The sequence below is a fragment of the Mustelus asterias genome, chromosome 7, assembly GCF_964213995.1.
Source record: "Mustelus asterias chromosome 7, sMusAst1.hap1.1, whole genome shotgun sequence".
Taxonomy (NCBI): Eukaryota; Metazoa; Chordata; class Chondrichthyes; order Carcharhiniformes; family Triakidae; genus Mustelus; species Mustelus asterias.
Window position 1 is genome coordinate 93700349 of NC_135807.1, and position 17954 is coordinate 93718302.

The window sequence follows — 17954 nt, forward strand, 5'->3', positions numbered from 1 at the left end:
AAAATGTTTCTCAACTGTTCAGATAGTCAGCAACTTTATCGAGTGAGTAGTTGAGCTTTGCAACCAAGGAATTTCCAGGTTTGACCTGAAGTTCAGCATGATAGGAGTAGGAATGTTACATCTGAAGTGGATGAGGCAATAGATAGGAATATCCAAGTTTTCCACTATCAGCTATTATTCAGTTACTCCTGTTAGAGGAATACCACTGCAAGAAAAATTGCTACTTTGGCGAGGCATAGATGTGACAGGCATCCATAGAATCCTATCCCAGCTAGTATTCAATGTCTTTGAGAAAGAAATTTATGACAAAAAAAAATCGCCAGTGTGAAATCACTATCCAACACACGATTTAAAATGATTAAAGCATGCAGTAAGGTGTTCCAATACAGTTGCGATACTGGCATCTACATGACAATGTGGAATATCGTCCAGGTTATGTTCTGTCCACAAAATGCAGAATACATCCAATCTGGCCAATTTATGCCGTATCAGCCTACTCAGAGTCATCAGTAAAGTAATGGGGAATATTGCTGACAGTGATACCAACTGACAATTACTCACTAATAAACTGCTCAGTTTGGGTTCTGCCAGCATCATTCATATTCAGACCTGATCATAGCCTTAGTGCTCCATAGACATTACGAGTTGAATTCCAGAAGTGAGGGGAGGCGAGAGTGACTAACCTTAACATCAAGGCAGCATTTGCATGAGTGTGGCATCAAGGAGCCCAAAAACTGAAGTTGATGGGAATAAGGGGGAAAGTTCTCTGTTGGTTTGAGTCATCACTAGCACAAAGGAAGATGAATATAGTTGTTGAGCCAATCATTTTAGCTCCAGGAGTTCCTGAAGATAGGCCCAACTATCCTCACCTGCTGTATTAATGACCATCTCTCCATCATAAAGTCAGAAATGGAATACTCAGTGTTAGAGTTCCATTTACAACTCCTCAGATAATGAAGCAGTCAGTGGCTGTGTGAGGCAAAACCTGGATAATATTCAGGTTTGCACTGACAAGTGGCAAGTAGTTGTCATGCCAAACAATGAACGCCTACAACAAAAGAGTGTCTAACCACACCACATGACATTTAACAGCACTACCATCATTTGATATTGCAAGACTCACCATCGACCAGAAACCTAACTGGATCAGCTTGCACAAGTAACTCATCTCCTCACTCCCCAGAGCATGTCCACAAGTCAGGAGTGTGATGGAATACTTCCCACTGGCCTGGGTGATTGCAGCTCCAACAACAGTTTAATAAACTTGACACCATTCAGGGAATAGCAGCTCACTTGTTGCCACCCCATCTACTGCCATAAATGTTCATTCTCTCTACCACCAGTGCATAGTGGCAGCAATGTGTACCATCAACAAGAAGCACTGCAGCAACTCGCCAAGACACCTTCGGCGGCAGCTTCTGACCTCTACTACAAGAACAAGGTCAGCAGGCACATGAAAACACCATCACCTGTAAGTTAGACACCATCCTGACTTGAAACTATAATCACCGTTCCGTCACTGTTGCTGGGGCTAAATCCTGGAATACCCATCTGACCAGCACTATAAGTATACCTACAGCACATGGACTGCAGAAATCTAAGAAGGCAGTTCACTACCGCCTTCTCATGAGCAATTAGGGATGGGTAATAAATGCTGGCCTTGCCAGCGATGCCCACATCTCAAGAATTAAAAAAGAATGTCTATCTGAGAGCTACAAATTATAGATTGAAAATGATATATAGAGCAATGTTACCTCTAAGGTGTGCATATGGCCACCCAGCAACTTAAATGTACAGAACAATGCAATGAATATGCTGCATACAAAGAAAAATTAGAGGGAACACTGATGCAGAGATCAGTGAGTTAAGCATGCCGACCTTTTAACCCAAGATTGATGAGATGCAAGTCTTCAACTCTTTCCTGTGAGTTGTAAGGATAACTTAAGTAGCATATTTGACCATCCTAAACCCATTTCAAAGTAGGTGCATAAAACTGGCCACAAATCAACAAATTATGTAGTATAATTATGAACACTAATTCGGGAGAAGGTTAGTTCTTGCTGTCAAACAGCTCAAAGACAGAATTTGAGCTTACATGGAAAACATCTACTTGGAAAGGTTCCCTCTCTCTCCCGGGACTGTTCTTCTCTCCTGCTCTTATCACCACTCCTCAAAAAACTAACCGCTAATCGCTCCATCCTTGCAAACTACCATCCCATCTTCAACCATCCTACCTTTTCCAAAACCCCCACCTCCAACTGTCCTTCCTTCTCCAAAGTCCCTGAACCTGTTGACACCTGCCAAATTTGTGTTCATCCAAATTTGAATCCTTCCTGTTAGATTTCTGCCCCTGCCACCGCACAAAAATGGCTCTCAAAGTCACAAATTATATCCTATATGACTATGACAAAAGTAAACTATTCCTCCTCATCCTTGACCTGTCTGCCACTTTTGACATGGTTGACTACACCCAGCTTCCCCCAACCCAAGTCAGTGCAGACTCAATGGGCCAAATGGCCTCCTTCTGCACTGTAGGGACTCTATTAAAAAAACATGCCTAGGAAGCACCTAGGAATGTTTTACTATGTTAATGTAGCTGTATAAATCAGAGATACTGTTAAAAGTGAGATATGTTTGTCATCTGCACTGGTGCTGCCCAGCATGAATTATCACAATATGGGAAGAAAGGATAGACTAAGGAAAAACCTGGAGGTAAAAAGCCACAGACAATACTCTATGGTTGAGGTAAAATTACATCTACTTTGCAGCCAACTTTCACTGTGCTGGGAAATGACAAATAGTTCAATTTCCCACTACTGACCCCTCACACCTTGAAGCATGTATGTGTCAAGAAAAGCTTTCGACACTCACTTTTACACAACAAAATCAAGATGGATTTTCAACCATGTAGAAAGAAGCCATATTTTATTTCATATTTGCATTCATTATCTAGTTTTGATGGGCCACAAGCTATTTAGAATATCAAAAACCACACTAGATGATTCTACAAGTCTGGGTCGCTCGTCAAATGAAATGTGTTATTACGTTTTATTCAGTTGCAAATGTGAAGTGTGTGTATTTTGGTTTTGTGGTGTATACAGATTTTCTCAATATCAAACTATAACACTACCACGGTTCAGACAGGAGGGGGCCCGGTGAGCAAAGCAAACATCTGAGCTCCCTCCACTGACAAAAACACATATTGCACCACATAATCCAAAGAGGCCTCGGAGACAAAATGAGTTCTGTTTAAAAAATATAGATGCAAGACTTTAAATCTTTCCATATATTCTATCAACAGCTCTGACAGAAATTTCTTTTAATTTGCTCTTTGTTGTTCCAGTATAACCCAAGTCTATGTTCTTATTATCGATTCCCCAACTAGTGAAAATGATCTTACTGCACATCCTAACAAAACCTCTCAATTTTTAAAACGTTTTTTGCTCCCTCTTTGGTCTTCTCTGTTCATATGAAGAGATGATGTGGAGATGCCAGTGTTGGACTGGGGTAAACACAGTAAGAAGTCTCACAACACCAGGTTGAAGTCCAATAGGTTTATTTGGTAGCAAAAGCTACTAGCTTTTGGAGCGCTGCCCCTTCGTCAGGTGAGTGCCACTCACCTGATGAAGGGGCAGCACTCCGAAAGCTAGTGGCTTTTGCTACCAAATAAACCTGTTGGACTTCAACCTGGTGTTGTGAGACTTCTTACCATATGAAGAGATCCAATTTAATAAGTCTTTGAGCATAATTATGGCCTCTCATTTGTGCTATAATTCCAGCAAATCTTTGATGCATCTTTTGCTATAAGTTCATACAATACTCCAACTGTGCCCTAACCAATATCTTCTATAAATTTAGAATACTTCTCATTTTTGTATATTTCAATACCTTTTTTAGTCAAGCCACTACATTCTCTTTCACATTACGTCCCTTAATCTTCTTATGTCACCTTATTAAATGCTTTTTGGAATTAAAAAAATCTATATACATTGGATTCTTTTTTCCAATACACTTGTGATTACTTTGAAAAATTTAACTGAATTTGTCCAGAAAACCCATAGAACACTCCTAATTAGCCAGTTATTTTAACTATCAAAGCTTCTATCCCAGTTCTCTTGTTCCTCAGCATAGTTCTTGTTTCCAAGAATTTTAAGAAAACTACAACTGCCTCATCTTCAATTTCCTTCATTATTCTGAGATCCGTGGCCACACTGCACCAGTAGTATTTTGTACATTTAACCCCATAAACTTCTTTTGCTGAAATTTGTTTCCTTCAAAAAACTTTCTCCAGTGTATCCTCTTCAGATATTCCTTTGGTTACTCTTCTTTTCTGGAAAAACTGAAGCAAAACATTTAATAACCATCCGTCATCATCTCACTCAGTTACCAGCAAACCTCCTTCAACTCGGTGACTATAACCTTTCTTTGATGATCCTTTTATTTATATACGTATAAAACGCTCATGTTACTTCCCTTCAGTGACTCAATATTTTCACACTTCCTTTTAGTTTTCCTAACCAACCTTTTTGCTTCCCACCCATACTTCTTATATTGCTCAATTTTCCTGTATTGCATACTCCTTGCATTTCATACCTTTTTTTGAAATCTCACCGTTATCCTAACCTCTTGATTTGTTCTTTGAATTCCAGTCTCTGATGCATCTTCTATAATCTTAATTTTAGTGTTTAACTTGATTCTTATTAATTTCATTTCTAAATAGTTCACTGTTGGCCTGCTGTTTGATTTGCTACTCTTTCTGACCAATCCGGGGCAACATGCCTTTTCATTCCACTGAAATTAGTCAATGCATCTTTGAATCCTCTTTTTCTTCATCCAATGAATGAATAAAAACTGATTATGTTATGATCACTACTTCCCAAATGTAGTCCTAACTTCAGATACTTGTTTGGCCTGTTGCATTGTTCAGAACTAGATATGGCACTGCATTCATCCTGTCGGATATGGGACATATTAATTAAGGACATGGTCCTAGGCTCATTCTCAGCAAATTTCTCCAATTTGACCACAGAGCTTTGTCTTTTCTCAGTATACCTCAGGATAATTCATGTCCATCCTTATGCCAACTCAGCTACTACAGCAAATTTCTCTAAACTGTCTATCTACAATCCACAATCTAATTATCTTTTCTACTAACTGATACTCCATATATATTCTCAAGATAGTGGCATAACCTCTTTAATTATTTCGCAACTCAAATCAGACAGAATATATTTGAGAACCATCAATAGAAATTCTCCTTTCTACAAGTGTAGAAGAGGCCTTCATTTAAGTTAATCCTTGTCCCTTAAGTATCTTTCCTGAAAACTTAGAACAGCTCATAGGCTTACCCTGACTTAAGACAAGTTTTCATAGAATCATAGAATAAAATCATAGAATCTCCACAGTACAGGAGGTGGCCATTCGGCCCATTGAGCCTGCACTGAGAACAATTCCACCCAGGTCCTATCCCTCTAACCCCACATATTTACCCTGCTAACCCACCTGATACTAAGAGGCAATTTAGCATGGCCAAATCAACCTAATCTGCACATCTTTGGACTATGGGAGGAAACCGCAGCATCTGGGAGGAAGCCCATGCAGACCTGGGGAAAACATGCAAACTCCCAGTCACCCAAGGCCAGAATCAAACCCGGGTCCCTGGCGCTGTGAGGCAGCAGTGCTAACCACTGTGCCGCCATGCTGCCCCATTTCTCCAAGACTACAATATCATTACCCTTCATTTCATGTAACGTTTATTAAAATGCTCCTATTTTTCCGACTACCCTAAATGCATTTAGTTTAATTTATCCTTTCACAGGATATGGGCATCATTGGCTGGGCCAGCAATTATTGCCCATGAATGCTTAAGTCCATGTGCTGCAGATACACCCATACTGCAATTAGGAGGGAACTCCAAGATTCTGACCCAGCAACATTGAAGGAATGGGAATATAGTTTTATGTCAGGATGTTGTGTTGCTTGGAGGAAACTTGCAGGTGGTGTTTCCTAGTATTTGCTGCCCTTGTCATACTAGGTACTCTGTCTTGGAGTGCCATGTGCATTCAAGATTCCACATAATCTGTTCATGTGCCCAGCCATGTCAACAGAACACTACTGCTACACAGATTATATTTAGATGTCACCAAACTTTTGATTTACCTTGGATTTCTGGTTTCTCACCTAGGTGACTTTAAATCTGGTACTTGCAGCTGTCTCTTCCACAAACACAAAGTAAGATTACTTGAAACTACTGTTTCCTGACAAGATTTGTTGGAGCTACATTCATCCAGACAAATGGAGAATATTCCATTACGCTCCCGATGCAAATGGTCAACAGGCTTTGGGGAGTCAGGTGAGTTACACATTGTAGAATTCCCAGCCTTCGAGTCACTCTTGTAGCCACAGTATTTATATGGCTGATCCAGTTCAGTCTCTGATCAGTGGTAACTCCCGGATGTTGATTGGGGGGATTCAGTGATGGTAATGTCCCTGACCGTCAAGGGGAGACCGTAAGATTCTCTCTTGTCGGAAATAGTCTTGTATTGCATAAATGTTACTTGACATTCATCTGTCCAAGCTAGTCCAAAGATGTGCAGGTTAGGTTGATTGGCCATGCTAAATTAACCCGAGTGTCAGGGGGATTAGCAGGGTAAATATGAGGGGTTACAGGAATAGGGCCTGGGTGTGTTTGGCGCAGACTCGATGAGCCGAATGGCTTCCTTCTGCACTGCAGGGATTCCATGATTCTATGAATGTTGGCCAGGTCTTGCTATATATGGGCATGTACTGCTTCACTATCTGAGGAGTCATGAATTGTACTGAACACTGTGCAATTATCAGTGAATAACCCCACTTCCGACCATATGATGGAGGAAAAGTCATTGATGAAGCAGCTGAAGATTGTTGTGCCAAGGACATTACTCGAGGAACTTCTGCAGGGATGTCCTTGAACTGAGATGATTGACCTCCAATAACCACAGCCCTCTTCTTATGTGCTATGACTCCAACCACTAGAGAGTTTTCAGCCAGGTTCTATTAATTTCAGTTGTATTAAGGCTCCCCAATGTCACACTTGGTTAAATGCTGCCTTGAAGTCATGGGCAGTCACTCTCACCTCTTGAGTTTAGCTCGTTTCCCTGTTCGAACCAAGACTGTAATTAGGTCAGAAGATCAATGTCCTTGTCAGAACCCATTCACATAAAAAAGATGATGCAATTCTGAAACAATTATTAGTGTTCGTTACTGTTTTTGTCCCTTCTTCCCTTCAACATTTTGTGAATTTTATCGGCACGGTAGCACAGTGGTTGGGCGGCACGGTAGCACAGTGGTTAGCACTGCTGCTTCACAGCTCCAGGGTCCCGGGTTCGATTCCCGGCTCGGGTCACTGTCTGTGTGGAGTTTGCACATTCTCCTCGTGTCTGCGTGGGTTTCCTCCGGGTGCTCCGGTTTCCTCCCACAGTCCAAAGATGTGCGGGTTAGGTTGATTGGCCAGGTTAAAAATTGCCCCTTAGAGTCCTGGGATGCGTAGGTTAGAGGGATTAGCGGGTAAAATATGTGGGGTGGGATTGTGGTCGGTGCAGACTCGATGGGCCGAATGGCCTCCTTCTGCACTGTAGGGTTTCTATGATTTCTATGATTTCTATGATAATGATTCTATTGGATATGTCCCGGTGTTGTTACCGTTGTCTGACTGGTGTCTTGCTTTCATCTGATACCCCTGATGAGAATAAATTAAACTCAAAGATTTTATATAATTTACAAGAATTCAGGACAGAAAAGTCATAATTAAATTTATACAGAAGTTTGGTTAGATCACACTGTGTGGTGCAGTGATAGTCTTCATAGCACAAAAAAGACTGGAGAAAGTGAAAAAAAAGATGGAGACGGATAATACCAGGATAATGAGAGTACAACTATCAGAAGAAACTACGGGTTTTTTCTCTAGAAAAGATAAGCCTGAGAATTGATCTGATAATGCTCTTTAAAAATTATGATGGGGTTCAATAGAATAAATGTGGAGATGTTTCCATTTGTGGTCTAAAACCCAGGGCCATAATTACAACATAGTCACAACTTAATCCAATAAGAAATTCAGCAGGAACCTCTTTAATAAAAATATGAAACCCACTACCTCAAAGAGCAGTTGAGACAATTAGCATAAATGCACTTAAGCAGATGTGAGACAAATACATGAGACAGAAAAGAATAGGAAATATGTTGTTAGGGTGAAGTGAAGTAAGGTTGGAGGCGGCTCATGTTAAGCATTTACACTTGCAGGAGACCTACTGATCTAAGTGGTCTGCCTCGGTGCTGTGTATTTCAACATACATGTGGACACCCCTGCTGGAACATTTCTGTGCAATACAGGAGGAAATTTCTACATTCCCAAACATTTTGGATCCTGAATATTAGTACCAACATAATTACTTAAGCAAAAAGAAAGCACTTTAAAGACAACACTAAATCTAATTCAAAGCTTTGAGATAGCCCAGAATTGTGATCCGATCACAGTACAAAGCAGATGACTTTAAAACTACATATGTTGAAATACAATAATATATACTGTGATGATACTGTGCTATTTTGATATATTTTAAGTTTAAGGTGGGGCTGCTTAAAGAGGCAGTGTTTTTTTTACAGGAGTCAATTTGTCTGGTAAACATGCAGCAGATGCTGAGAATGCAAGCTAATAATTGATTTTAACTAGGAATGTGTTACTTTGTAGAGTTAATGGAACTTTTGTTTATTTAGGTTCTCCTGAGCTTTTAGACTAAGTATGCAGAGTCATGTGAGTTTTTGATTAAGTTGATTGACAGAGGCAGAGTCAGGTGATTAAGGGGAGGAGCTAAGCTTGCAGCAAAGAAAGGGTTTCAGTTTCATTTTAAAATACAAGCAGTTGCTGCCAGAAGTCTGTCTTGCTCCAAAAACTTTTTCAAAGCTCCAGAACTAGTAACCCAAGTCAAAGCCAGTATGCCTGTGTTTTGTTAACTAATTTTAAGGAGAGGTTTGAGTCTATAAGAAAAATATTGCTTGATTAGAACTCAGTGATAGATTTGCTGTTAAGAATTGTATCTGGTTATGTTTAAGTGCTGGCTTCAGAATATATAAGAAAAGAGAGGCGTACAGAAGGTTCAGAGAGCTAGGAGGTGTTAAGGATTTAGAGGAGTATACGGGATGTAGGAAGGAGCTTAAGAAGGAAATTAGGAGAGCGAGAAGGGGTCATGAGAAGACCTTGGCGGGTAAGATTAAGGAGAATCCCAAGGCTTTCTACAAATATGTCAAGAGTAAAAGGATGAGATGTGAAGGCATAGGACCCTTAAAAGGTGAAGGGGGAAAAGTTTGTGCGGAACCGTTAGAAATGGCGGAGGTGCTTAATGAATACTTTACCTCGGTATTCACGGTGGAAAGGGATCTGGGTGGTTGTACTGCTGGTTTGCGGTGGACAGAAAGGATCGAGCATGTGGACATAAAGAAAGAGGATGTGTTGGAACTATTGAATGGCATCAAGGTTGGTAAGTCGCCGGGACCGGATGGGATGTACCCCAGGTTACTGTGGGAGGCGAGGGAGGAGATTGCGGAGCCTTTGGCGATGATCTTTGCATCGTCGATGGAGACGGGAGAGGTTCCGGAGGATTGGAGGATTGCAGATGTGGTCCCTATATTCAAGAAAGGGAACAGGGACAGCCTGGGAAATTACCGACCGGTGAGTCTAACCTCAGTGGTTGGTAAGTTGATGGAGAGGATCCTGAGAGACAGGATTTATGATCATCTAGAGAAGTTTAGTATGATCAAAAGTAGTCAGCACGGCTTTGTCAAGGGCAGGTCGTGCCTTACGAGCCTGGTTGAGTTCTTTGAAAATGTGACCAAACACATTGACGAAGGAAGAGCGGTGGATGTGGTCTATATGGACTTCAGCAAGGCGTTCGATAAGGTCCCCCATGCAAGACTTCTTGAGAAAGTGAGAGGGCATGGGATCCAAGGGGCTGTTGCCTTGTGGATCCAGAACTGGCTTGCCTGCAGAAGGCAGAGAGTGGCTGTGGAGGGGTCTTTCTCTGCATGGAGGTCAGTGACCAGTGGAGTGCCCCAGGGATCTGTTCTGGGACCCTTGCTGTTTGTCATTTTCATAAATGACCTGGATGAGGAAGTGGAGGGATGGGTTGGTAAGTTTGCTGACGACACCAAGGTAGGTGGTGTTGTGGATAGTTTGGAGGGATGTCAGAAGTTGCAGCGAGACATAGATAGAATGCAAGACTGGGCGGAGAAGTGGCAGATGGACTTCAACCCGGATAAGTGTGTAGTGATCCATTTTGGCAGATCCAATGGGATGAAGCAGCAGTATAATATGAAGGGTACCATTCTTAGCAGTGTAGAGGATCAGAAGGACCTTGGGGTCCGGGTCCATAGGACTCTTAAATCGGCCTCGCAGGTGGAGGATGCGGTCAAGAAGGCGTACGGCGTACTAGCCTTCATTAATCGAGGGATTGAGTTTAGGAGTCGGGAGATAATGCTGCAGCTTTATAGGACCCTGGTTAGACCCCACTTGGAGTACTGCGCGCAGTTCTGGTCACCTCATTACAGGAAAGATGTTGAAGCCATTGAAAGGGTGCAGAGGAGATTTACAAGGATGTTGCCTGGATTGGGGGGCATGCCTTATGAGGATAGGTTGAGGGAGCTTGGTCTCTTCTCCCTGGAGAGACGAAGGATGAGAGGTGACCTGATAGAGGTTTACAAGATGTTGAGAGGTCTGGATAGGGTAGACTCTCAGAGGCTATTTCCAAGGGCTGAAATGGTTGCTACGAGAGGACACAGGTTTAAGGTGCTGGGGGGTAGGTACAGAGGAGATGTCAGGGGTAAGTTTTTCACTCAGAGGATGGTGGGTGAGTGGAATCGGCTGACGTCGGTGGTGGTGGAGGCAAACTCGTTGGGGTCTTTTAAGAGACTTCTGGATGAGTACATGGGATTTAATGGGATTGAGGGCTATAGATAGGCCTAGAGGTAGGGATATGATCAGCGCAACTTGTGGGCCGAAGGGCCTGTTTGTGCTGTGGCTTTCTATGTTCTATACCTCGAGGTTTCTGATCTGGTACCCTAACAACACCAATTATTTGAACCTGGCAAGCCTAAGGAAAACATTTCCAATTTTGTTTTGTAAATTAAGTAGACAACTATCTGTACCTTGTACATAACCAGCATACTGGTGAATCAGATTTTAGTAACATTTCTTCCTGAGGCTTTACAGCTTGCATTTAGTTAAACATTGAGAAATCCTTGCACCAACTCCATACACATGTTTGATGATATCACCGACAAACAAATACTTAATAAAAAAGAAAATTAGGAAGTTTCAGGAATGAACTATTCAGACAAAAAGACTGGATGGATTAAGCAGTGTTCTTGCATCTGTGAGGCATTCTGTTGTGATGCAGTTGTGTATGCATTTTTCAATTTGATTAGGATTAACCATAGAAGTTTTGTGTGAATTCTTCTGTTGTGCTAAGATTAAGAGATTTATGAGTGCGCCAATGCAACACTGGTTGATTGAAGCTGATATATTAAAATAAACTGCTTTTGATTGAAATATAAAATGCTACAGTAGGAATAATTTTGTAAAAGATAAATTAGTACCTGCAATTGTTTACAACTAAAATTATTTACAAATGTGGTTTGCGGAATAAAATGTAATTTAAATACATATTGTATTATACCTCAATATGGCACAATACAAATCCAGGGGATACAGCCTTTCCTTTCAATCAGCTCTACCAATAGATGACACTGTAATAGAACTATTAACTGAGAGAGAAGCTGCTTATCATCAAAAGGATTGCACTGCACAAATGCAGTTTCTTTAGCCTGGCAAGTTAGATGCATTAGACCTGGTGTGATAGAAGGAAGGTTCTTTACTTGATTTTCTTTTTATTAATTATTTACAATATTCCTTTATTTTAACTGCAATGTTAATAGCATAGTGGCAGCATTATATATGCTGCTGACAAGATAAAAAAAGGTTTTGTGCTACCAATGCCTTTCCTTCATGCCTCAAAGCCTGGACAGAATGCATATGTCTTTCAACAATTTGCAGATTAGATAAGAATGATTTATCTATGAATGATTTAATCTGGTCCATTGGAGTGTTTGAGGAGGGGTGACAGCAGCAGTTGACATAAATTGTTCAATTATTTGCAAAATATTGACAGGTACAGATAGAAGTTATCGCAGCATTTTAAGTTTGGCCAATGTGTGGAAAATAGAGAACTAGTATTTGAGTTGATGTTTAAACCTGATATTTTGTAAGGATGCGTAGGTTTTCAGAAAAAAAGTGTAAAAGCAACACAAACTGTAAATGAAGAATGCAGATAATAAAACTGCAGCATGTGAATCCAGAGAGGTCACAGGCTATGCTTTCATGGTTCATAAAACCAATTTTAAAATAGTCAATACAAACAAATTGCATTATAGCACTGAGCAATTTGACTGCAATTTCTAAATCAACCGAAATAGTGCCTGAAAGGGTGTTTCCAGAATAGCTTGTTAAATGGATTTCAAATCAGTGTTAAGTTTTGGGTAATAGGCTTTTCTTTAACTTTTCCCTGTGGACAAACTTACCCTTCAGGAGTGAAATCTTTCTCCTTACAAACTTCCATTAATTTTGGAGTCAGTCTGTATGCCTTCAGTGACAGAGAACCTTGTGCAGTTTTAATCGGATCTAGAATAATGAACAACAAAAAAAAAGAGTATGTTTACTCTTTAAATCACACATATGTCAGCAGAAAAATAACGATTCAAATTATATAATATAATTCTATTGGAGAAAAGGTTATGGTTGTTGTGTTGGTCATATTGGATCCTCACGATGATTACACTCTAGTTACAGGATACCTGACAAAGACACATGAAAAAACAGACCTAGGTTGCCCCAATGTTGTATGGTAGAAGACAATTTATGAACAAAAAATGCTGGAAATACTCAGCAGATTACGCAGTGTCTGTGGAGAGTGAAACAGAATTGGCGTTTCAGCCTGTGACCTCTCACCAGAAATGGATGAAATCTTTTTCATCTCTAACTTTTATTTATAGACATTTGGAGCTGCATCTAATTTCTACAGTGTGCACTATTTAGAGCGATTAATATTATATTTTGATATCACATACAAATGAGGATATGCAGTTATCCAACACTTTTCTGTGGCCCTGTTCCCAGGAACAGTTGCATACTGGTTATGTTACTGTACTAATCAATGATCTTGAGACATGAATTCAGATCCTACCACTGTGGTTGGTGAATCTGAATTAAGTAATAAATCTGTATGTTTTTATCAATAACAGTGATCATGTAATGAACACAAACTGTGGATATCAAGAATCAGCTGAATGAACTGAATACAGAAAAGGCTACGGGCCGTGAGGACAATCCAGCGGGTGAGACTGAAGAGATCTGCTCCCAAATTAGCCACACCCTTAGCCAAGCTGTTCCAGTACAACTAAAACACTGGCATCTACCTAACAGTGTGGAAAACTGGCCAGGCATGTCCTATCACCAAAAGCAGGACAAATCCAATAGGGCCAATTACCATCTCATTAGTTTACTCTCAATCATCAGCAAAGCGAAGAAAGGTATCACGCCTGAGATCATGGTTTGCCTAAGCTAGGGTAGAGTAAAGGATCAAGGTAGCCAATGAGGTTAAACCGAGACTTTACCTGATGCAATTTTTCAAAGCCATCTCGGCCTTTTGGCTAAGGTGAAGCATTAGATCAAGCCCGGGAGGAGGTGCAATGTCTTGTCAGCTTGGATGTCATTTGTCCCTCACATGGGGACAATGATTTGACTTAATTTGAATTGGCTTTTTTGATTAGAAATGAAGTACCGAAAGGTATCCATAAAAAGTATCCATCAAGGCAATAGTTGACAGAGTGTGGCCTCAAGGAGCCCAAGCAAAATTGAAGTTGATGGGAATTGTGGAAAAACTCCACTGGTTAATGGCTGTAGTTGTTGCAGGCCAATCATTTCAGCCCCAGGACATCCGAGGAGGAATGGGGGAGTGTTTGCTGATGACTTCAGTGTTCAGTACAATTTGCAACTCCCCAATATACTGAGCAGTTCACATTCTTTTGCAGCAAGATCTGGACGTCTTTCAGGCTTGGGTTGATTAAGTGGCAAATAATACGGATGTCAGATAATGGTATCTTCAACAAGACAGAATCTAACCATCTCCCCCTGATGTTCAGTGGCATTACCACTACCGAATACTTCATTACCAACATCCTAGGTGTTGCTATTGATCAGAAATATAGCTGAGTCAATCATATCAATATTGTGACTACAAGAGCAGGTCAGAGCCTGAGAATTATGTGACTAGTAACTTATCTCCTTACTACCCAAAGCCTGCACACCATTGACAAGGCACAACTGAGGACTGTGATGCATTACTTTTCACTTGCGTGGACGAACGCAACTCCAATAACACAAGCAGCTCAATACAATCGAGGACTAAACAGTCCACTTGGTTGGCACCACATCACCACTTTAAAAATACACCAGCTCCACTACTGGCACACAGTGGCAATAGCATGCAATAGCATGCAACAACTCACCAAATCTCTGTGATTGCTATCATGTGGAAGGACAAAGATATCAGACGCATGGGAACTCCATCATGTGCAAGTTCTCCTCCATGCCATACACTATGCTGACTTGGAACTTTATCAATGTTCCTTCACTGTCACTGGGCAGCACGGTGGCACAGTGGTTAGCACTGCTGCCTCACAGCACCAGGGACCCAGGTTCAATTCTGGCCTCGGTCACTGTCTATGTGGAGTTTCCTCGTGTCTGCGTGGGTTTCTTCCCACAGTCCAAAGTCAGGGCCACAGAAAAGTGTTGGATAACTGCATATCCTCATTTGTATGTGATATCCAAATATAATATTAATCGCTCTAAATAGTGCACACTGTAGAAATTAGACGCAGCTCCAAATGTCTATGAATAAAAGTTAGAGACGAAAAAGATTTCATCCATTTCTGGTGAAAGGTCACAGGCTGAAACGCCTGGTTAGGTTGATTGGCCATGCTAAATTGACCTAGTGTGTGGGGGATTAGCAGGGTAAATGTGTGGGGTTACAGGAATTGGGCCTGGGTAGGATTGTGGTTGGTACAGACTCAATGGGCTAAATGGCCTCCTTCTGTACTGTAGGGATTCTATGAATCAAGATAACTTATTTCCTCAAAGAGATATATCTACAACAGATGGGCTGCAGTGATTGAAGGAGGCAGTTCACCAATACTCTCTCAAGGTAATTAGGGCTGAGCAACAGATGCTGACCTTGCCAGAGATGCACATATCCCATGAAAGAAAAAAAAAATTGTATATACTAAATTTCTTTAGGAAAAATCTACTGCACTTACTGGTTTACGTGCGATTCCAAACCCACTGCACTGCCCTCTGGTATGGACTTATGAGTCACTTAGTTGTATTAAACCACTATGACAAGTATAGGAATAAAACCAAATAGACCACCCTGCATCCACCCAGGCTTTAGTTTGGGTGATGACAAAGGCAAACCCAGCTCAGTCAGCCCTGAAAGGTCTCCTTATTAATATCTGAGGGTATATGCCAAGAAATGGAAAGCTGGCCACAGGCTAGTTGAGCAATACAGTCTCAGAATCAGACCTTTCACCCAATATCCCAAGACTAAAGAGCTGAACAAGCGGCGAGGTGAGAGTGACTTTCCTTGTCATCAAGGCAGGATTTTACCGAGTGTGGCACCTAACAAAATTGAAGCTGATCAGAATCAGAGAGAAAACTTTCCACTGGCTGGAGTCATGTCTGGCACGATGACAGACGGTTGTCGCTGTTGCAGGCCAATTGTTTCAGCCACAAGACATCCCTGCAGGTGTTATAGATTTCAGTATCCTTGGCCCAACCACCTTCAGCTGCTTCATCAATGATCCACTCCGCTCCACCCCCCCAGGTCGGAGGTTAAGATGTTTGCTAATCGTTGTGCAGTACTATTCATGTCTCATCAGATCATAAAGCAGTTTATGCCCACATGCAGCAAGATCTGGACAACATTCAGACTTGGCTGATAAATGGTAAATAACATACATGATATACCAAATGCCAGGCAACAACCATCTCCAACAATAGAGAATCTAACCAACTTCCCCTGACATTCAACAGCATATCTAGCATGAAATCCCTGCCATCAACATCCTGGCGTGGGTCACCATTAATCAGAAATTTAACCAGACCAGTCACATAAGTTTTGTAGTTCTAAGAAGTTGGGTACTGGCAACTGACTCACCTCCTGACTTCCCAATACCTTTCCATCACCTACAAGGCACAAGTCTGGAAAAAGGACATCGTGCATTCATATAATGCTTTTCATAACCTCAGGACATCCCAAGTGCTTAACAGCTAATGAAATACTTTTGAAGTGCAGTCACTGTTATAATCTAAGCAATCTGATGGGCAATTTGCACACAGTAAGATGCCATGAACAGTGACATGATAACCTTCAGGTAATCTGTTGTGTGTTGAATAATGGATAAATATTGGCCAGGATACCATGGTGTGATCAGTGCCAAATCAAGAAACCCAATACCATCCAGGACAAAACAGCCCATTTGATTGGCATCCAATCCACTTTAAACATTCATTCCCTCCACCACCAGCACACTAAGGGGCAATTTAGCATGGCAAATCCATCTAACCTGCGCATCTTTGGACAGTGGGAAGAAACCAGAACACCTGGAGGAAACTCACACTGACACCGGAAGGACATGCAAACTCCACACAGTCACCCGCGGCTGGAATTGAACCTGGGCCCCCGGCACCGTGGGGCAGCAGCTCTAACCACTATGCCACAGTGCTGCCCTATCTTATAACATGCACTGCAGTAACTCACTAAGACATCTTCATTCAACAGCATTGCTCAAATATACGACTGTTATGATCTAAAACAAGGGCAAGAGGTGCATGGGAACACAACCAATTCCAAGTTCCCCTCCAAGTCACATGGAATCTACAGTGCAGGAGGTGGTAATTTGGCCAATTGAGCCTGCACCGACAATAATCCTATCCCCGTATCCCCACATATTTACCCTCCTAATCTCCCTGACACTAAAGGGCAATATATCCAATCAACCTAACCCGCACATCTTTGGACATACCATCCTCATTTGGAAATATATCATTGTCCCTTCACTAGTGCTGGTCTGAAATTCTGGAACTCCCTCCCTAACACCATTATAGAAGTATGTTCATCAGGTGGGCTGCAGTGGTTCAAGAAGGTGGTTCACCATCAACTTTTCATGGGTAATAACTGTTGCCAGCAACACTCTCAGCCCATGAATAAATGAAAAGCTGCATAAATGGAATCTATGTCTTGATAAAGTGACACCTCTATACTTGGTGGGGGGAAAAACTTTTATCCATAATGAGAGTTCTGGCACTGATGGGGTGAGTTGCTTTGATAGAAAACTAAATATCCACTGTTCTATTTTATATTCCTGGTCAGATCTATCAAACTCCAGAAATCCTCTTGAACCATGAATTGAAATGCATCTGAAACAAAATCTGCCTTGGGGAGTAAAAGCTACAAATCGGTAAAGAGAATCTGATTCTCAAACATCTATATTTGGGGGGAAATGGGAAATGTGTTCTTCTGAGGACAGTCTGAGGCAGAGTCAAGAGAACTTGACATTATAGTTAAATCATACTAAACCAGACAGACCTGGGAATGCTTAAAGATGATACAGTATCCAGAAAATGAAATAAAAGTATCCAGCAATATCAAATATTCACAAGAGTATATTATTCACAATTGTCTTATAAGTGACAAATTTGGCTTTTGTCCCATCAGCATGAAGCACTATTCTCTGAATAGGAAGGGGTGGACAGAAAGTCCGCAGGGAGGTACAGAAAACCTATTTGTAGCAACTCCAGTTTCCTTACCTTT

The 17954-nt window shown here is 41.3% G+C and overlaps 1 protein-coding gene across 1 annotated transcript in view; it reads right to left on the minus strand.

The window, feature by feature from the left end:
* eif3hb (eukaryotic translation initiation factor 3, subunit H, b) overlaps positions 1–17954 on the minus strand; it is a 147867-nt gene that overhangs the window by 38584 nt on the left and 91329 nt on the right. Inside the window, exon 4 of the mRNA XM_078216473.1 lies at positions 12607–12706. Within this exon, the coding sequence (XP_078072599.1) occupies positions 12607–12706 (100 nt within the window). The remainder of the gene's footprint in view (positions 1–12606; positions 12707–17954) is intronic.